The sequence below is a fragment of the Rhinolophus sinicus genome, linkage group LG15 (assembly GCF_036562045.2).
Source record: "Rhinolophus sinicus isolate RSC01 linkage group LG15, ASM3656204v1, whole genome shotgun sequence".
Lineage (NCBI taxonomy): Eukaryota > Metazoa > Chordata > Mammalia > Chiroptera > Rhinolophidae > Rhinolophus > Rhinolophus sinicus.
This window is the reverse complement of record NC_133764.1, coordinates 39,100,180-39,120,612: the sequence shown is the minus strand read 5'-3', so window position 1 is coordinate 39,120,612 and position 20,433 is coordinate 39,100,180. Positions and strand designations below refer to the sequence as shown.

General features: G+C 56.5%; 1 protein-coding gene and 1 long non-coding RNA gene across 2 annotated transcripts; one reads left to right on the top strand and one right to left on the bottom strand.

Annotated features, from left to right (window-relative positions):
• Positions 1-1,242: 1,242 nt before the first annotated feature.
• On the top strand, positions 1,243-19,953 carry LOC141568931 (uncharacterized). The gene is made up of 3 exons (XR_012492269.1): positions 1,243-1,297; positions 1,831-1,903; positions 18,362-19,953. It is a non-coding gene; the product is annotated as an uncharacterized LOC141568931 (long non-coding RNA).
• ENPP7 (ectonucleotide pyrophosphatase/phosphodiesterase 7) lies at positions 4,545-9,856 on the bottom strand. Its single transcript, XM_074319989.1, has 5 exons — positions 9,449-9,856; positions 8,030-8,175; positions 6,256-6,882; positions 5,292-5,556; positions 4,545-4,701 (listed from the first exon to the last, which is right to left on the bottom strand). The coding sequence occupies exons 1-5, from the start codon at positions 9,699-9,701 to the stop codon at positions 4,619-4,621; spliced, it is 1,374 nt and encodes a 457-aa protein (XP_074176090.1). The 5' UTR covers positions 9,702-9,856; the 3' UTR covers positions 4,545-4,618.
• Positions 19,954-20,433: the final 480 nt, after the last annotated feature.

The window sequence follows — 20,433 nt, the reverse complement described above, 5'->3', positions numbered from 1 at the left end:
GAACCCACCATCCCTTGCGGGACTCAAGGAATTGAACCAGCAACCTTGTGGTTGAGAGCCCACTGGCCCATTTGGGAATCGAACCGGCAGCCTTCGGAGTTAGGAGCATGGAGCTCCAACTACCTGAGCCACCGGGCCGGCCCCACAGTTTGCAAATATTAACTCCTTTACTCATTAGGACCATGCTATGGGATAGGTACTGCTATGTCTCCCATTTTACAGATGAGAAGACCGAGGCCCAGAGAGAATAGCAACTTGCCTAGGGCCACAGAGCATTGCATTAGTGAGTGCTGAAGTGTGGGATCTGGGTTTGAACCTGGCCATGACACTCAGGGTGGTACCCTGCACACATTCAGCCCCACCACTGCAAAAATGGGAACAGCCCCAGGGCAGGCAGCCTGCGTTGGCTCCCGAGTTCCTGACACAGGAAGCTCCTCCAGTGAGGCAGTCAACCAACGGGACTCTTTGCGGTTCACTTGTGCCGCCAACCTCTGGGCTGGAAGAATACTTAATGTAGGATGGACCACATTCTCTCTCTCTCTCTCTCTCTCGGTCTCTCTTTCTCTCCCCTCGACCCTTCCCCCGACCCACCAATGGTGGTCTATTATTTGCCCTGTTTTCTGAACAATGGCTCTTAGAGATTCAGCTCCCCATCAGTTCACAAAGAGCCTTCTCATCCCCCCACCCCCTTTTCTTTTTAATGTGGAGCCCACCCTTCCACCGTCTCTTCCTGGTGGTCCAACCAAGGCTTACCCCCAACTTGAACAAATGGGTTCCCCTATGTTTGTTAGCATCCTAAGGAATTAGCAAGTTATACTCCGGGACCAACTGGTAAGACTGTAAGAAACCAGCAGGCTTTAGAGAAAAAGGATCGCACCCACGTTGGCTACTGTGACGTCCTAAGGATCAGGTTTGTTCTTTATTCCCATCGGGTACTTTCTGCCACAGTGTCTTCCAGGTGACAGCGGTCCGGGAGCAGGAGCGAGCCAGCCCGGATGGCGATGGGCCCCGCGGGCCAGAAGCTCGAGGGGCTGAGCCTCTCTGCCACCTGCTCTGGTCCCCATCCAAGGATGGAGGCCGTGGTGGCGGACAGGGTCACAGCGGGGCTCTGCGCCTGCCGGGTGCACCTCCCCGCGCGGGTTCTCGCGCGCCCCCGCGTGGCCGCAGACAGCGGTGCCGCTCGTGGGATCGGTTCTGCGGAGGGAGGAAGGGAGGGGCCGGAAGGAGGGGGGCGGGGCTGTGCGTCCGCAGACCTAAACCTGGGCGGGAGTCCTACTGCCAGCACCGTAATGATCAAGTACGGGCTTGGGGCTGTGGGGACACTGAGGCATGCGGTGCACCGTCCCGGGTCAACTGGGGAGACAGGGCCCCTCCGTGTCCAGTAGGCCATCCCAGCGAGAGGGCGGGCTCAGGGCCTCGTGGGCAGCTTCTGGCGGCTTCCTGTGGTGGTGGCCCTGGGAGAAGAGTGTGTGTTGGATTGGGAAGAGGGGAGGGCTGGGGTGAGGGTAGGGCTAGTGGAGATGAAGCAGAGGTCTGGGGACGGAGGGAGTGGTGGAGAATCAGCTGCGGGTGGGGACGGTGGCACTCACATCACTCCTGCCAGGCTGCCCTGGAGAAAGGTCTGTGGGAATTCCTGCCCCTCACCTGGACTCATGAGGCACAGGGTGGCGGAAGTGGGGACAAGGGGGTGGGGAATGATTGGGGGGCTTTAGACCCTTCCCCCAGGGCTGGCACAGGAGGGGAGGGGCTCATGCCTTTCCTGGGGGCCTGGACACACACTGCAGACCCGGAGAGAGGAGTGCCTGATGGTGCCTCGGTTTCCCCTGACAGGATGCCTGCGGCCGTCTGAGTAAGGCGGACTGCTAAGTCACAGTGAGGGGCTGCCACGTTCCTTTGACTTGTGGTAAGTACTTTGGGCTCTGCCTTTGGAGTGAAGAAACTGGCCTGCAGGACAGCTGCCTGCGTTCCAAACTGGCTTCACCGTCTGTGATGAAAAACCCAACCGTGGAGCTTGTCCTCAGGCTCTGAGTGCTGCGCTGGGATAGCTGGCTCTGCACATCTCTTCTCACCTCTGCGTTCTGTGACCTCATGCTGGGAGCTTGAAATCAGCCCTGGGGCGTGGGGGGTGGGAGCACTCACACCACTGAAATGGGCAAAGGCTGTATGTACCTCGGGGCTTTTTTCCCTTGTGGTCTGGAGAGCGGGTTTGCTAGCACACCACTGTGGCTGTCCCTCTGGGGAACCCCCCTGAGAATGTGTGCCGGGATTCACATGGGCTTCCCTTCTTTATGCTGTGATTTCCTGCAATTTCCCGTGAAGTCTGAGCAGTGACGTTTGCTGAGCCCATCTCTCGGTCTTTGTGGATGCAACTGTAGGGCTAGAGACACTGTGACATCCCGCCTTGTCCTGGAAGGCTCACCTCATGGACCTGCACCCCACCCTAAGCTAGTGATGTAGTCTGAAGTCTGAAGCTGTAACCGGTGGTTAGAGCTCTGTCACTGCCTGCCCTTGGACTAGCCAGCTAACGTCTCGGCTCTAGCATCCTCGTCTGTGTAAGGGAGAGTTGGCCCAAACGGTCTCTGGTCTCTGGTCCCATCCCGCTGGGCCATGTGGCAGTGAGTGCCTCCCGCCCGCTCACCCCTCCTCCCTGCAGGCCTCTGTCCCCGCCCACCGGCCTCTTCTCCATGGATGCCACCCCCACCCTCCTCACCCCTCTGTCCTTTTTGGGCAGCTCAGGCCCTGAACGCAGACAAAGGCTTCATTCCCTTATTTTCTTCGCGCCCCACTCCAGTCTATCCACAAACCTTGAGACGCAGGCCCTTTAAAGGCACTTGAATCTGTCCATTTTGCACCATCTCCACCCTGCCACCGAGATGTCCTGCCCAGACCCCCGAGTGACCTTCTAACTAGCTGTACCTGCTCCGTTCCTACGCTCCTGCCTGGCGGTTATTGCGTTCATTTAATCATCCACATCAGGTCACCGTGTGTCCCTGTGTCACCTCGCCTAGGGACGCCCCAAGGCCCATAGGGTAACCTCCCGACTCTGCTGTGTGGCAAGCTCGTCCTGTAGCTACCCTTGAACACCAGCCTCCAAGAACACCAGCCTTCTTTCTTTTCCAGAAACGCCTGCAGACAGTCCCATCATGGGCCCTGTCACTTGCTCTCCCCTGCCTGGAATCTTGTCCCCCAGGGCCTGGTGTGGCCGGCTTATCCTCGTTCACCCCAAATCCCCCTCCTCAGAGAGGCCATTCCAGGCCAGGTGATCTGAACAGCCCCCCCCTCCAGTGCCTGCCCCTCTCACAGCCCAGTCCTCTCTCAGCCATTGTTCCCTCTGTAGTATCTGCCCTCCCTGGCCCCTAAAAGACAAACTCTGGGGTGCAGGGCCCGGCGGTCTGGTTCACCGTGTATCTCCAAAGACCAGAGCACAGCCTGACACGGAGTGGATTTCCACTGTGTAGTTTTAGAATGAAACAATGACTTGCTTCTGGTTTGGCCAGAGAGCTGTGAAGTCACAGGGCAGAAACAAGGGGGTCTGTCCCTCAGCAGCCAAGTCCTCTGAGCTGGCTCCCGTGCGTTCCAGGACCCCTGCCCCTGCAGCTCTCCTCCCACACCCCACTGTCGCGTCCCGTGCAACACAGGCAGTGAGAGAACGAGAAAGGGTGGCGAAGGGTTAAGAAAGAAACAGAAATCAAGAAAGTTATGAAACAGGGGGCCAAGGGTTTCCCAGCCTCAAAGGACTGAGAGCCCCGAATTGGGCTGCCTTCTGGCTTTTATTGATATAAACACAAGGAAGTAGTATTGTTTTCTCCACGGTCTGTGAGTCTCATACATCAGACCAGAAAACTGATTCAAATCAATCACCCTTGCCTGCAAAGAGCCGGAATAGAAAGTCCCATGATGTCTTAACAATTATTGTATGTATCTCCCCAGGGACAAATCCTTTATGCTAAAACTTATTGTTAAGAATGGAAGGAGAACTGATGTTATCACATCATTGAGTCACTTCCCAAGCAGGTTGTGGGAAGGAATATAGCCACATAGGCAGAAGCTCTCCTTAGCCGGGAGAAGGGGGGGCTGTGCCCACCTCTCTCGACCCCGTGAGTTCTCCTGGTGGTCCCCACACGGTTCCGCCTGGCTTGGGTTGTTCCTCCCGTGAGGAATCTTACCCGTCATTGGCTGACCAACCATCTTTTGGGGGCCAAACAGAGACATGAGGTGTAAGTGCAAAGGTGAAGCAAAGTCCCTGAAAGGATCCGTCTCACAGACTCTTCTTTCTTTAGGGGCAGGTACGAGGGGATAGATGGTTAGGCTGCTGTGTGACAACACCCCACCATGCACACGATGGCTTCTGAAGTTTTCCTGGGTCCCCGTGGAGCATGCAGGCAGGAGGGGAGGAGGCTGGGAGGATTCCAGGCTCATCTGGGCTGTCTGCTTTGGAAAGGTCTGCTCCAAGTCTGATTTGAGAGGCTGAAGGGGCCTGCCTTGGACGACTGACTCCTCTGCAGCAGAGTGGGGCCCGGGTCTGGGGGGGGGGGAGTGTCGTCAGGCTGGAGCCTCAGGGAGCGTGGTCCCATCCTCCCCAACGCGTCCTGGCCTACTGACCTGGAGCAATGGGGCATTATGCGACCTTGGCCAGAAGAATTACAGCTGCCAGCAGTCCCGTCACCAAGGAGGGCCGGCCACCTGGCAGGAGGACAGACTCTAAGGAAAGTTGGAGGGTCCAGTGAATGAGGGAAGTGAGAGCATGCCATTTACCCCAACTCATAGACGATGGGCAAGGTGCCCCCGAATGTTCCCACGAGCCCCTGAATCCATCTCTCACCACCCCTCTTTGTTCACGGGCCCCAGCTGCACTGGCGTCCTTGCTCTCATCCTGCATGGCCCCTCCCAGCTCATGCTCAGCAGGGCCTGCCCCCCTCCAGCCAGGTCCCCCTGTGGTCTGCCACTCTGTCAGCTTTCAGGTGACCTTTGCCCCGAGACAGGTCAGGGTGGGGGTGGGGTGGGGCTGGGGGAGGCTGACAGAGGCTGACTCCAGGAAGGAATTCCTCATGTGACCATGTGGAACCACAGGTTCCATGGCACCAGGAGCCGGCAGGGGAGCTTCCCCGGCAAAGGCCTGTGCCCTGGGCAGACCGCCCTCTCCTCTGGCCCTCAGGAGCCCTGTCTTAAACATGCTCTTCCTCCTGCACTGCCGAGATGCACAAAGAACACTGTACGGGGTCAGTGTCGTGGGAACATCAGAGGACGGAGATGTGCCCAGAGCCAGGGACGAGCAGAGGGTGGCGCCTGACCTGAGTGGGATGTGGGCAGCGGGGTGCTGAGGTGCCCGTTGGTCTCGGATGTGAGCGTGGGCAGCAGGATGTTGAGGTCCCCATCATTGGCCTCGGGCACGATGCCCAGCAGCTTGCACATGAGCGCGTACACGTGGACACTCTCGAAGGGCTCCACCTCCAGACCCCTCTTAAAGCTGGGGCCCACAGCCCGGAAGATGGTCTTCATATCCATGACATTGTTGTCGAAGCCGTGCTCTCCTTTGTTCAACTGCACGTTCACTCTCTGCCGGGGCAGGGTGCTGAGTGCCTGCTGGGACCCCAGCCCCCCCGCCGTCTCCCCTGGAGCCCCCGGCACCCCCTGCAGCACTGGCACAGGACCCCTGGAAGGAGTTCAAACATGGGGGCAGGAGGGATTCTGACCCTGTGTCTCTGAATTCTGAGCCTTAAAAGATCAGTGGCCCAGAGAGAGAGAGCCTCTGCAAAGACCCTGTGACATAAATGGAGACCCCAGTAAACAGCATGCCACCGTCAGCCCCAGGCCATGCCAGGGGCTTCTCCGTGAATGCCTGTGCCAGTCACTGCTTCCTTTCCCAGGTCCCCTGCCCCTTCTCTGCATGTTCCTTCCCCTTCAGACACCCTTGGCTCTCTGCTGATGGGAGACCAGGCTCCTTACTCTGCCTCTCCTGTGTCACTCTTATGGCTGACCTGCTCACACTTGACCCTACACACACAACAGCACACAGACACTCACACACGTAACACATGCACATGTAAACATGCACACGAGGTGCGCACGCACACACACGTACACACATATGTACCTGCACACATTCCTGTTGTGTAGTGATGGCTGTGTCCCTTTGGCGAATGCCCCTCACACTGGGGACTAGCTAGAAATTGGGGGTGCTTTTTACAGAGAAGGAAAGAGACCCAGCAGCCCAGGGAAGGAGCCCCCCAACCATGCATTCCATAGGCAACTCACCCCATGGATGACGTAGCCAGGGTCACTGTACATGAGCAGGGGGGTGATCCTGGGGTTATTGGCGTAGTGAAAAGACTTGGGGAAGGACTCCTTCTTGTAGACGTGCAGTCTGGGGTGGGCATCCTTGAGGGCCTCGTACACCTTGTCTACCATCCCTTCCTTTGGAAGCAGCATCCCGTTTGGTCCGTAGTCCAGGAGCTCGAACTCAATGTCCTTGAAGGTGAAGTTGGGGAACTTGTGGAATTCCACCAGGTCGCTGGCGTTCTTGTGGACAGTGGTCATGCCGTGGTCGGACGTGATGATCAGGTTGAGCCGGCGCTCGAGGCCACTGCGCCGGATGCTGTCCCGGATGTAGCCCACCGTCCTGTCCACCTGCGCCACCATCTCCTTTCTCTGTTGGGAGTCGGGGCCGAACTTGTGGCCTGTGGAGTCTGGTTCCCCAAAATAGAGTGTGACCAGGTCCAGGTCCTCCTTCGTGAACCACGTCATCACGGTGTCGATGTTGGCTCGCCACTCCTTCTCATCTTTGTAGTTGTGCAGGATTCCTTCCTTCCGGCTCAGTGTCACGGCCGTGCCTTGGTAGGTGACATTACCGCCAGGGTAGAAGAAGGAGCCGGTCTTCAAGCCCTGCCAGGGTAGGCGGCATCACTCTGGTTTGTCCCCTGCTTGTCCCATGCCTGCTGACACATGCGCCCCCTCCTTCCTGCTTCTCTGTCTGCCCACGCGCTCATCCCCTCCCCTAACTGCTACCACCAGCCTTTTTATCTTCCTAGCTCTTATCTTGGGGCTGATACGATTTTATAGAGGAGAGAGCAGGTGCCCCATGGACTCAGTACTAATGAAGTAATGGATATGTAAGTGTTCCCAGGTATGTAGCGTCCTCATCAGCATGGTGGTCCCAGGCCTGTGCCCCAAGGCTGAGATGCCCGGAGAGTACCCCCCTTCTGGCCTGCAACCCAGCCTCTCCCCGCTGTATTCACATCCTGGCGTGTGTCATGGCCCCTTCACCCGCGTCCCCTCGCCCACCCTTCCAGCCTTCAACCCGGCCATCAGTCCACCTTTCCATGAACTGACTGCTGCTTTATTTGCAAACCCACCTGTCCTTCTGACCTTTCCCCAGGTGCCCAGGCTGCCTGTGCATACCCCCCCCCGCCCCCACCCAGGCTATTTCGTTTACACTGAGTGTCACGAGATGCCAAGTTCTTGGCTTTGGCTTTCTGCAAGTGAGTCTCTTTGGGTGCAAGGGGACTCAGACTTGAGTGGCGCTGTCCACTTGACTAGAAGCCACACCTCCGGGGCCAGGGAGCTCCCAGAACATTGCAGGATGGGGGGGTTCTTGGGCTGACACTACACCCCACACCTCTTATTTTATCTTTGCCCCTTAGAATTTAGCTGCGCAGCCTGAGACGTATGAGGAAGGGAAAGGGGACAAAGCCGTTTTGTTGTTACAGGCCTTTTTGTTGAGGTTTTTCCCTGTGCGACCCCCCCACGCCACCCCCAGTGCCAAAGGGTCCAAAGGGGTAGTTTTCTCTCCGACGGGGAGGATGGAGCCATCCCTCTCTGTCTTAGGGCTCCAGGGAGGACCCGGCAGGGCTGTGTAGCTCGCTGTCCAGCCCTCGGGACCCCACTTAACACCCCTCAGTGTCAGGAACCCCGGGACTCCAAGGGTGGGGAATGGCTCTGCTGTGGGGCTCACGTGGTCACAGCCTTTCCCGGCCAGGACCCTCTCCCACCTCCCCGCCTGCCATCCAAGTGGCTGTGGGGGCAGCCTTACCTGCCTCTGCGCCGTGATCCAGATGGGCACGCTGCCGTTGTCCCACCACCTCTGGATGCCCAGCGTGGCATGGTAGGGCAGCTTCACCTTGCTGGTGGTGTTGTAGTACATGTTGTGGACCACGCCGTGGTTCTCGATGTATTTGCCTGGGGGGAGGAGGAGGCAGGGGGGAGGTGGGAGGGCCACACAGCCACACCAAGGGCACTCAGGCAGGCTTTGCCACGCGGTGCCAGTGGGCCTGGGGTCGCAGTCACAGCACGTGTTCTGTGACCTAGCGGTCCTGCTTCCATGTGTAGCGGTGCACCCTGCAGCTAACCGTGCACGTGTGGGCAGGGACAATCCCTTGCAGCAAGCTTGGTTTTAGCAAAAGACCAGAAGACAGCTGGGTGGCTCTTAGGACAGAACTCACGAAATAAATTATGGTCCAGCCATAAAATAGAATCCTAGGCAGGAATTTAAGGGAACCAAGGGGAGCTCCAGGAGGTACCTTTTAAAATGTGCTTTTTGCAGGGGAAATGCACGCACGTGAGTTCAGAAGGTGAGGAGGACCGAAGATGATGAGTATGTCCCCTGCCTCCTCCTCCCATCTGCAGTGTGTTAAGTGATGTGGAGAAGGGGGAACCAGGTGGGGTGCCAGCATTTGTGTGTATCAGGGCCGTGGTCATAGAAACACTGGTGTGAGAATGAGTCGTCTGTACTGAATCGTGTCCCCCCAAAATCATGCCCCCCAGAGCCTCAGAATGTGCCTTGTTTGTAAATAGGGTCATAGCAGATATTAGTTAGGTTGAGATGAAGGCCTTCTGAATTGGGGGGGAGGGGCTTATAGCCACTGACAGGTGTCCTTACAGGAAGAGGAGAGACATACACAGGGGAGCCAGCCATGTGACAAAGGGGGCAGGCATTGGAATGATGCAGCCACAAGCCAAGGAATGCCTGGACCCCCAGAAGCTGGGAGAGGCAGGAAGGATCCTCCCTTAGAGCCTCCGGGGTTGTGTGTGGCCCTGGGACACCTAGATTCTCAGTCGCAGGCAGCTAGGGTGGGGGCAGGGTGAGCAGCAGAGAGAGAGCAGGAGCCTAAGCCTCATCTTGTCCACCTTTCTGAATCCCAGCCACACTCACCTCCTCCAGGAGCCCTCCTGGGTTGCTACCCTGGTTGTCACCATTTAACATGAGACCACTGGTTGTTTTTATTTACCCTTTATCAGTTGTCACCAATGGTGAAGGTTACTGACAATCCCCTTGGCTGTGCTGTATCTCCCCAGTGGGAATGTCCCCGTCTTATTTCACCTTTGTCCCTGCATGGTGCCCCCCGGGACAGGGCTGTGTGCATGCACTGGGGATCCTTCCGTTGGTTCCCCTGGTTTCTCAGTGCCTCCCCCCACGGCCCCCACCAGGACCCACCCCGCGGCTAACACTCACCAGTGACCAGGGTGAAGTGGCAGGGGCTGGTCATGGTGACAAAGGCCGGGGTCATGTAGCGCGCTTTCACCCCGTCGAGTGCCATGGTGTCCAGGTTGGGGGTGTCCACGTCCTGCTCGTAGTCCCAGCGGAAGCCGTCGAAGGACACGAGAAGCAGCTTGTTCCGGGAGCCCTGCCGTTGGACAGGCGCCCCGATCCCAGGAGCCAGGAGGGTGGCCCAGGCCAGGGCGAGGAGGACAGCTGAGCGGCTCATGATGGGTTCTCCAGACTCACAAATGCCCAGGCAGTTTCCTGCTGAGGAGCAGAGCAAAGTCCCAGGGTCACCCACACTGCTCTTATCCTGTGAATCTTTCAAAAAGAGACCGAGCACATACGTGCGGCTCAGAAAGAGGCCCCTGCTTGCCCGTGTCTGTGCCACCCTGGCCAGGCCCTCACAAGGCACCCGCCTTTATTACCAGTGGCGCCCTCTGGCTTAGCTCCTCCCTCCTGGAGTACGTGTGTCCTCAAGGGGGAGGGTGGGGACCAGTGCCCGAAGGCTTGGAGAGCAGACGGGGGCTCACTCTATCAGGATGGCCTGTGTCCCCACCCTAGCTCTTGTAGCAACGCTTGGAACCTGTGCCCTGCTCACTGTGACCACGGAGCACCCGGGTGGGGGCCCCCCTCTCTACCCCGTAATTTGGGGAGGACTTTGGGGTACATGGGTGTCGCCATGCAGCAGCCTACCCGTCCGTCTCCATGTACTTGCCTCTAAAGAAAGGTGAGTCTGTGAGACGGATCCTTTTAGGGACTTTGCTTTACCTTTGTGTTTGCACCTCATGTCTCCCTGTTTGGCCCCAGAAAGATGGCTGGTCAGCCAATGATGAATAAGATTCCCCATGGGGGGGACAACTCAAGCCAGGCACAGTTGACTGGGGACCAACAGGAGAACCCATGGGGTTCGTAGAGGTGGGCACAGCCCCCCACCTTCCTCCGGCTAAGGAGAGGCTCTGCCTCTGTGGCTGCATTCCTTCCCACAACCTGCAAGGGAAGAGATTCAGTGGTGTGCTTTCCATCTACTCATATGCATAAAGGTTTTGTCCCTTGGGGAAGTACATCCATCCTGAGGTGATTGGCTTGAATCACTTTCCTATTATGATGTATAGGATTCACAGATCTGAGACTGACAAGCTTTATCTCCTTTCCTTCCCCACCTAACTAATAAAAGCTAATGTGTAGGCCCGATTAGGCGATTCCGCACCAGACCTTGAGGCTGCAGGCCTCTTGGCCCCCACACTTAAACTCTATTCATAGCTGCTGTCTTTTCTTAACCCTGCGCCGCCCTCCTTGCTCCCCACAACCCTTGTCACGCTGGACGCGACGCATGGGTCTCAGGCCTGCTTGGGCCAGGGCTGTGAGGTGGGCTTCCCGGGGTCCGGGAGTGGAGGACCAGCAGCTCAGCCCAGGCTGGCCTTGTCCCCGGGGAGCCCCAGCCTGGGGGAGTGCTTCTTCCCCTCCCTGCTTGTTTGAAGGGGCCTCCCGGGATGGGGCAGGCAGAGAGCCAACCTGACAGCCCGGATTAGAGCCGGCCAGGCCTTCCTGTTTGGGCCCTATGGATGCTCAGAGAGGCACACGGGCCTGGGTGGTCCCATTTGATGGACTTCGCCAACAACGCAGTCAACTTGTGTTCATGAGGGTGGGGGTGGGGCAGAAGGGCCCTGAGTTCAGTGTGCTGTTCTCTCACTCTCACTGTGTGTCTCTCCCTCCCTCCCTACCTGTGAAGCACGTTCTGTGTGCCAGACACCGTTCTAAGTTCTGGGGCACGGCAGCGAATGAGACAGCTGGTATTCCTGACTTTCACTCTAGATGAGGACACACAAAATAAAATGAATAAACAAATCAAACAGTAAAATAGAGTCATCAAGAAGAAATAAAGCAGGAAGAGGGGATGGGGTGGGGGGTGCAGCCCCCATGGATGGGCCTTGTTAGAGGATGACGGGTGACGGGGTGATCCTGGGGTCACAGCTCGGTATCGGGGTCAGGTCAGGTTGGGGGCTGCAGGGCCCAGGGGGCCCTGGTGAGGAGTCCCGCATCCTTACATGCGGGGGTGGGGGGCATCTGAGGGTTTAATCGAGGGAGTGCCATCAACTGATCTAACATTTAAAAGGACGGGCCTCCCCATTTGCAGGTTGAGGGCTCTTGGCAGGAGGAAGGAATGGACGTCGGGTGCAGGGCTGGGAGGCGACTGCTGGTGTCCGGGCCAGAGGTGGTGGTGGCTGTGGGAGGGAAAGGTGAGGAGGGAATCTGGAGGTTTTGCTTAAAGGACTTGCTGCCAGATTGCTCCAGGGGGAGACCTCCGTTTCCTGCCTGAACCGCTGGACGATGGTGTTGCCCATGATCAGGAGGTCAGAGGGGAGGTCACAGGGGACAAGGGACATCAAGCGAGGTGGAGGAGGGGAGTGCTCAGGCTTGAGGCTGTGAGGCGGGCCACGGAGGAGCCTGAATTTTATGCTAGTTGTTTTTCTAATATCTGTTCTTCCCATCTTCCATAACAAAATGGCTGCCGAGAATAAAGACTACATTTCCCAGCATCCCCCACAGCGAGGTTTGGCCATATGACTACATCCTGGCCAATGGGACCAAAGAAAAATGTCATGCGACAGCCCCAAGCCTCTTCCATACCCAGGTTTGCTCCCCTTCTTTTGTGATTCTTGCTCCCTCTGGTGCCTCAAGCTCAGAGGCTGCCCGAACCTCGATGATGAGGGGCTCCCCAGGGAGGGCCCACGGAGGGAGCCTCGCTGCAGCCCCACACAGAGAATCACGCAGTCCGTTGTGGGTTTTCTGTCGCTCTTAGCAGGACCCAATCCAAAGCAATAATAGAATGATGGCTCTGGGAGGCACGGCTGCATTTAAGCCGGGAGTGGCAGGACACACATGCTGGCTGCCGCGTGGGCAGCAGGGATTAGTGAGCGGCTGCCGCTGTGGTCCAGGGGCAAGGCCCAGGCCAGGGGCACAGACCCCGGGGTGTGACTGGGGCCAGAGCTGGTCTTGGTGGCCGGTGGGTGTGGGGTGCTGCGAGGGAGATGACTGTTTTCACCTTGCGCTTTCTCTGCTGGCGCATGGGGACGTGGGAATTCCGGCCTGCGCACCCTCACCTGCCTGCCTGGGCCTGGCCTGGAGATGGCAGGAAAGGTCTGCTTTCTGCCCCACCTCGGCCAGGCTTGGGGTCACTCCGTCTCTGCTTTTTGGCTCTGTACCTCACTCAGGTCTTGTCGCAGGGAGCTCCTCAGCTCCGCCTCCGCCTCCATTTTCTCCCCTGGTCTCTTAGAGTACTTCCACGTAAAAAGTGGGGGAGCTGGGACTTGAACCCAGGCTCCAGAACCCACTACTAGATGCCATTGATTACCAGCTACTTAGCACCCTATTGTCAGGCTTTGGGGCTGTCGATTTTTTTCTTTAGAAAATAGCGCAGGGCCGGCCGGATGGCTCGGTTGGTTAGAGTGCGAGCTCTCAACAACAGGGTTGCCGGTTCAAAACAGCGACTGGACTTGGAGCTGAGCTGCGCCCTCCACAACTAGGTTGAAGGACCAGGTGAGCTGATGGGCCCTGGAGAGACACACTGTCCCCCAATAACCCCAGTAACCCCAGGGGCTATTGCACAAAGGATGTACAAAGGCCACTTGGTTGTTACAATCAGATTTCTGTCAGGGATGGTTGAAGCGGTTACCTGTAAGTATTCATATTTCCTCTGTCCCCCTGCCTTCATTAGGTTTTATTTTTTATTCCTGTTGGGTGGCTTCACACGTGTGTAGTGATGTCTTAAAGTATCAAGTCAGAGAGGCTAGGTTTTCCATGTCTCGGTTTCTCATCTGTGCTTCCCATGTGCAAATGTTCATCAACTCTGACCACCGATGACGTGGTCCACATGAGCAGTTCTTTATGGATTTTGCGATGTACGTTTTTGGGCTATATACTTCTGGAATGTATTTTCCGTAGACTTTTCATCATTTATATTTGTCGCCTGGAGCTTTCCCTACTCTCTTGCATGCTGGTCGTTCTTCAGGTGCAAGGTAGACTTTCCGAAGCTCCTTGAAGGCAGGGCCTGTCATATGGATCGTTGTTGTCCCCAGAGCCTGGCACAATGCCAGCCCAGAGGAGGTGCTCAAGGCATGTATGTTGGATGAATAAATATATTTAGAGGGAAAACTTAAGCAAATATCTATTATACTTTCTGGTTAGGCAAAACTTTAAAAAAACAAACAAACTATTTTACAGCAATTGGAGGTTTACAGATACATTGCAAAGATAGTAGAGCGTTCCGTGTACCCCACGCCCAATTCCCCCTATTGTTAACGCCTTACATTGTGTGGCGTAGTTGCACAATGAATGAGCCAATATTGATAAGCAAGTATTAACTCAAGTCCATGTTCTATTCTGATTTCCCCAGGGCTTGCCCTAATGTCCTTTCTGTTCCGGGATCCCATGTTACATTGAGTCATCATGTCACCTCACTGTCCTCTTGAGTGTGACAGTTTCCCCAGACTTTCCTTGTTTTGGATGACATTGACGGTTTTGAGGAGTGCTGGCCAGGCATTTTGTAGACTGTCCCTCAACTGGGAACATCTGATGTTTTTCTCTTGATTAGACTGAGATTATGGGTTCTCGGGAGGACAACCCTGGAGATAAAGTGCCCTTCTCATCACATCCTATCAGGTATTTACCATCAGCATGACTTATCACTGCTGATGTGACCTTGGTCCCCTGGCCAAGACGATATGTGCCTGTCAGGTTTCTTCCCCATGAAGTTACTTTCCTACTTTCCCTTTTCACAGTCTGCATTTGGAAAGGAAGGTCACTCCAAACGTAAGGAGTGAGGGCTCATGCTCCATGTCCTGAGGGCGGATGGCTACATAAATTTTCTCCCCTGGAATTCTGCACAGGAGAGTTGTCTATTCTCCCCGTTTATTAATTTTTGCACTCGTGTGTCAGCATGGGCTTCCGGGTCCTTGCCTTATACCTTGGGTTATATAATCTAGGACAACCTTACTTTGCTGCTCAATCTCTCCCAGCCTTGGCCACTCTCTTTCAGGGGCTGCTGTGTCCCTTGGACACAGCCTCGTCATCTCTCCAGGACACTCCAGCCTCCTCTCAGTATTTCCTGCTTCGATCCTAGAATCAGCCATTTCTCAAAGAGCCCCGGTTCCTTTCATTGGAGGAGCTATTAGAGACCAAGAGCTGGGGGCTAGGTGTGCCCTTGGTACCGAGTTGGTACAACTCTTTCAAAGTCGTCATCTCAGCTGTTCTTGAAGCCAAGGGCTGCCCTGCTAAGTCAAGTGCACATGCAGCTTAGAGACAGGGCCCATGTGCTCCCAGGTGCAGCGTTTGTGGGCAGAGCAGGACGCGCGGTGGGGAGGGGTCCCGAAGCCACTGCTCAAGGACATTCAGGAAGCAGCTTATTTGCTGCTTTTCTTGCTCACGGCTCCTTGGGGCGTCGCAGGACCTGACCCAGGCGCCTCCTTAGCCTAGGGACACGGTGGATTTGACACCGGTACCCCGTGTACCTGAGCCACGCACGGGGCTTGGGTGGGGAAGAGCCGGCCCACCCGGCCGGGTGCTCGGTTTCTGCTGGGGAGAAAAGAGCAGGCATTGTCCCCATTAGGCCAGCTTCCCGGTCATTCATAACCTGGTATGGACGAATCACATTGCACTTGTTTCTGTGTCTCCCCGCTAGGCCGCAAGTGACAACACTCTATTTTCACCTCCTGGCCCAGTGCCAGCACACAGTAGGCATTTAATGATCCTTGAATACATGAATGAAGGAATTAGGTGGGTGAAATCTGCAGGGTCTGGGCCCTGGCAGTGGCCTCTGACCTCTGACTGATCCTGTTCCTCCTCTGCGGAGTGACATACGGGGACCGCTCTCCCTCTCCAGCCAACGTGCAGCCCTGGGCTGGATGCTCTGCTGAGGGGAGCAGGGGGCCCTCCAGTCGTGGGCTGTGCCAAGGATGGCGATTCCTTCCCAAAGGGCCGCTAGGAGAATCAGCCTGCCTCCTCCCTCTCCTGGAGAGAATAGCAACCTCCACTGTCCTGCCCCCCCACCCCCACCCCAGCTGAGGCTGGGCCCTGCCTGCTGATGGCTGACCCCGATTACTGGGACCTGAGCCGACCTTCGCCACAGCAGGGTTTTATTAGTGTGAAGGTCGCTTTATCAATTGCCCTGGTCTTTTATTACTTCTCAGGGCCTTTATCTCAGCAGCCGCCTCGCCTCCCAGCTAAATGAGGATTAATATTTTAACAGGATTATGTGCTGTGGGTTAGCAGTGCTCTCTGGGGACGCAGGGCGCTCCCCTCCCTCCACCTCCCGCCGGGTGTGCAGGGAGGTGGGGGTCCCAGGAGCTGGACTCTGGAATGGGGCGTGGGTGGGAGGCTGGGGGTGTGGGCTCTGGGGGGTGGGGATGGTTTGTCTCAAAGAGCAGGTCTGTCCTTGGGTAGGGACGGCCCTGCAGGGTGAGGTCCCTGTAGAGACTGCAGACAGTTTCCTGGGGTCAGGGGGCTTGACCACCATTGGGGAGGAGAAAGATGGAGCCAGAGCTGGGGTGAGTAATAGAGACGGAGAGGTAGAGTCAGATGCCTGTTGGCCCAGCATCTCAGCCCCCTGAGTGACACAGCCTCTAAATTGGTCAGCATCACACCTTGATCTTTTGCCTAGAAAAATATTTCGATTTCCACCAAAGTTTTATAAAAGTGAGCCTGCTCCTGTCCCTCTTCTGCCTCCAGGTTCCCAGGGGGGCTTTCAGGACCTGTGCGTTTGGCCCACGGATCCCCCAGTATCATCTGGTCTGTTTAAGGGCCAGCCCCTTGCCTCCCCCCTCCACCTGCCTCAGGCAGAGTGGGGGGACTTTCAAGTCTCTTCGGTTCTTCTGCTGAAACACTTGTCACCTTCTCTTCAATTATGAGTTTGTGGGCCCCTGAAAGGACATGTCTATACTGCACTCTTGTCTCAGCTCGTGAAGGTATCAGATGTGTTTATGGAAAGAGGAATGAATGAATGAATGCATGAATGAATGAATGCATGAATGAATGGATGAGGGAGGGAGGGAAGGAGAGAGGCAGGTTGGCTCCCTGAAGGAGGGACCAGGGCTGACTGGGTTCTGTGGCCTGTCCCCCAGCTGAGCCCAGGGCCGGCTCACAGCTTTGGGCCTCTGTAGCAGTGGGGACGAGGAGAGGTGTGTGGCTGGTATACATTGCCGTGTGCACACCTGGGCTCCTTTCCTGGGCCTGCTGTGAGGAATTACCATGAACTGGGGGCTTCCAGCAACAGACATTTGCTCCCACAGTCCTAGAGGCCAGCACCTAAATCCAGGTGTCAGCCTTCCCAGAGTCCCTGGGCACTCAGGAGGCACGGCAGGGTCACAGTTTCTGCTAATGGGCACAGGAAGTTACATGTGCTTCATAGCAGGAGTCAGAGGGGGACAGAGCAAAGCGTCTGGGGGTACACTCCTCCCTTCCCACCTGGACCCCCCAGTGACCCCGAGGTCGCTCAGCTCCTGACTGCTTGGGGGTTCCCCAGGACCCTTCCTCTCATGGTCTGTAACCAGGTCTGGTCGAACCTTTGTCCCATGGCCAGGAGCAGGTCTCAGGCCCTTCTGGACACTGGGTAACAGAAAGATGACAGATGACATCTCTTTATCAGGGCTGTTATCACAGGATCTTTCCCATGAGGCCTGAGGAGGCGCTGCTATCTCCAGAACTGTCTATTTTATAGCTACTTGGATGTGTGTATCCCTGATAATGAAGAGGGAACATCCCGACACAGATAAGGGACTACCTTTGCCCATGGTGGGTGGATAAGGGATGGCCAGCATGTCATTCAGTGCCAGCCTGCTCTTCTCAACTCGTCACCCCCACCTGGGGACAGGGACGATGTCCCTTGTGCAGTGGAGGTCCTTGGGCAGGTGGTTACCTTTATGTGGTCCCACGGTCATCCTCACCGGCCCTCCCGTCATCGCAGAGTGGCTGGGTCACACCAGGCGTGGTGACCATTGGAGGTGCGAGGGGCTGAGCGGCGGCTGCAGATGGATGAGAGAATGTGCTCCAGACCACCATGACCCAGCCGGGTCTGAAGGGACGTGGGGGGGGGGCAGAGAGGGGAGGGCCTCCTCGTGCCCCAGCTCCGGGGATCCTCATGAGCAAGATGCAGGAGGTCTCGTTGGGGGGAAGACTTGTACCCACACCGTTCAGCATCCTTACCCGGCGCGGCCACAGCTTGTTACCCTGTATCCCATGAACCTCCCCTGTCTCGGCCAGCGTCATCTCTAGGCTGCTCTGTTCAGGCGCCATGTATTTGGCACCTACTGTGTGAAAGGTGAGGGGGACGGTGCTTTAGGAGCTGCTGTCTAAAGTATCGGGGATGTGGCCCAAACTCTGTCACCACCGTGCCCTCCCCAGTTAGCCCAGGGCCCCAGGATATGGGGGACAGGGGAGAGCAAACACCGAGGGGGCCTGCTCACCGCCGCTCAGAGTTGTAAAGCCCATTTGTAGGGACAGAGGCAGGAGTGCAATTTCCAGGCTCTCGGCCTCACGTGGAAAGGTGCTCACTCGGGTAGTAAATGGCCATCAACTGATTGGATGGCCATCAGCTGTGACTAGTTGGCCGTCAGCTGTAACCAGTGAGCCATTGGCCACTAATATAACTGCCGTGGCTACGCTAGCAGCAAATGGGGGCTAGCAAGAAGATGGTGGCTGGGCTGGCAAGCGCGGATTGCAGAGAGGCGGATGCCGCCAGTGAGAATATAGTGATATGACTCCCCTACCTATGGCTCCGTGGGTGTTGCTTTATGGCCTCACCATATCCTGCGTTCTTATGTGGGGAGCGGGACAGGAGACCCTGCATGACACCATCTGACTGTGGAAAGTGTGGTGTGTCTTTGCCCCCAGGACGCTGAAGGTGTTGGAAGGACCAGGGGCCTTTGGTGGCTGGAGAAAATGCTTTGCTGACTGGGAACAGTGTTCGCCAACCTTGTCTGAAGTGGTTTCTGGATAGATAAGAAGAAACGAAATCATCAAATCCATATCACCGCGGAGTGAGAGCTGCTCAGGCAAGGAGCCAAGTGCCAGCTCAGGACGTGGGACACGGAGGACACGGCCAGAGCTGTGCTTGTCTCCGGGTTTTCGGGCCTCTCAGAACATGAGCACGGGGTGCACTCACTGGGCTCGGGGCTGTGAGGGAACCTGGTGGTGAGCAGGGAGGCAGGGCTGGGGTCAGAGAGGAGAGGAGACCACACGTGGTGGGGGCCTGTCCCACCCCGCCCCCCGGACTGCCTGTGCTGGGCCTGGTGGGTCGGTGGAAGGACAGCTGTGTCTCACTAGAATGAGGGCAGCCTGCCCGGTGGGGCTCCTTCACTGTGGGGTCAGCCCTCTCCCTATGGAGAGGGGACCAAGGGAGGAAGGGAGGTGAAGCACAGAGGCAGGTCCCTGATGTACTGCCTGCCCTCCAACCACCGGGTGATCTTCTCGGCCTCCCTAGCTCCCCTGAGCCTGGCATTTAGAGGAGGCGGACCAGCTCGAGGGGCAATCCGTTTCCTCACCTTTTCCGGCATCTAAAGGCTGCTGCACTCGTGGGCCCATGGTCTCCGGCTCAGTTGCTTCCTTCCAATCTCTGCTTCCAGCGTCACATCTCTGACCTCCTGCCTCCCTCTTATAAGGACCCTTATGATGACATGGGACCCACCTGGATAACCCTGGATAGTCTCCCCATCTCAGGAGGCTGAGTCCCACCTGCAAAGGCCCTTTGCTGTCTCAGGTACCATAGGCTCAGGCTCCCAGGACTAGGATGGGGACCGACATCCCAGGGCTGTCCTGCAGATCACAGAGAGGGAGTGTAGGGACTGCAGGACCTCCAGGTGAGCTCCTCCCCCAGCGCAATGTGGAATTGGGTGTGAAAGCCCCCGGGGGGCAGAGGGAGGAAGGATGCCCACGATACTGGAGGTTGGTGGTGGGGACTAGGCAGACTCCGCCTAGGTGCCCAGCCGCACTGTGGCAGCCCATGGCCTCATGAGCACAGCAACCATTGAAAGAGTGACAATGACATCGTAGGCTTTCCCTCTCCAAAACATATCCCCAGAGAAAGAGAGAAGGTGGGGATCAGGGGTACAGGAAACTTCCAGAACTTTATTTTTTTTTCCAAGTCAAGTTGTTCTCCTTTCAATCTTAGTTGTGGAGGGCGCAGCACAGCTCCAGGTCCAGTTGCCCGAACCGGTACAGCAGCAGCTCAGCTCAAGATGCCGTGTTCAATCTTAGTTGCAGGGGGCACAGCCCACCATCCCTTGCGGGACTTGGGGAATCGAACTGGCAACCTTGTAGTTGAGAGCCCACTGTCCCTTGTGGGAATCGAACCGGCAGCCTTCGGAGTTAGGAGCACGGAGCTCCAACTGCCTGAGCCACCAGGCCGGCCCCCTTGAAAAAAAAACCTTTTTTGCAGGTGGTTTGTTTAAGCTGAGGTTCAAATAAGGTCCACAGGTTACCTTTGATTGTTGTGTCTCTTAAATCTCTCTGTTTGATCAGGGTCCCCCCCCTACAACCGCCCCCCACCAGATCAGCTGTCCCACTGCCTGTCCCACACATTCTAGATCTGATTTTTCCTTGTGGTGTCACTTTACCTCCATATTTCCTGGAAATGGAAGTTTAGCTCTGGAAACCTGATTCGAGTCAGGCTGGTTGTTTTCCCCAGAACCCTTCCCGGGAGGGGTTGTGTGTTTCTCAGGGAGGCACACCTGTGATGCTAAGTTTGATTGGCGGGTCCAGGTGGTCACAGCCCCAACGCTTTTTAATGTCCTTCATCAATGGGTCATCCATCCACCACGACTTTATTTCGTAAAAGCTTGCAAAATGGTGATTTCCTAACGGTCTCGTCCTTGAACAATGAGTAGCTACAATTCTCCTGTTAAAGAAAACAAACCTTCCCTTATCAACTAGGGTTAAGTGGTTACCCTGAAATACCGTTCAAAAAG

Coding starts and splice junctions, on each gene's coding strand:
- ENPP7 (XM_074319989.1), bottom strand. CDS start 9,701: ATGAGCCGCTCAGCTGTCCTCCTCGCCCTGGCCTGGGCCACCCTCCTG. Junction 8,176..9,448: donor CCACTTCACCCTGGTCACTG/GTGAGTGTTAGC, acceptor TCCTCCCCCCAG/GCAAATACATCGAGAACCAC. Junction 5,557..6,255: donor CTGGCTACGTCATCCATGGG/GTGAGTTGCCTA, acceptor CTGCCCCGGCAG/AGAGTGAACGTGCAGTTGAA.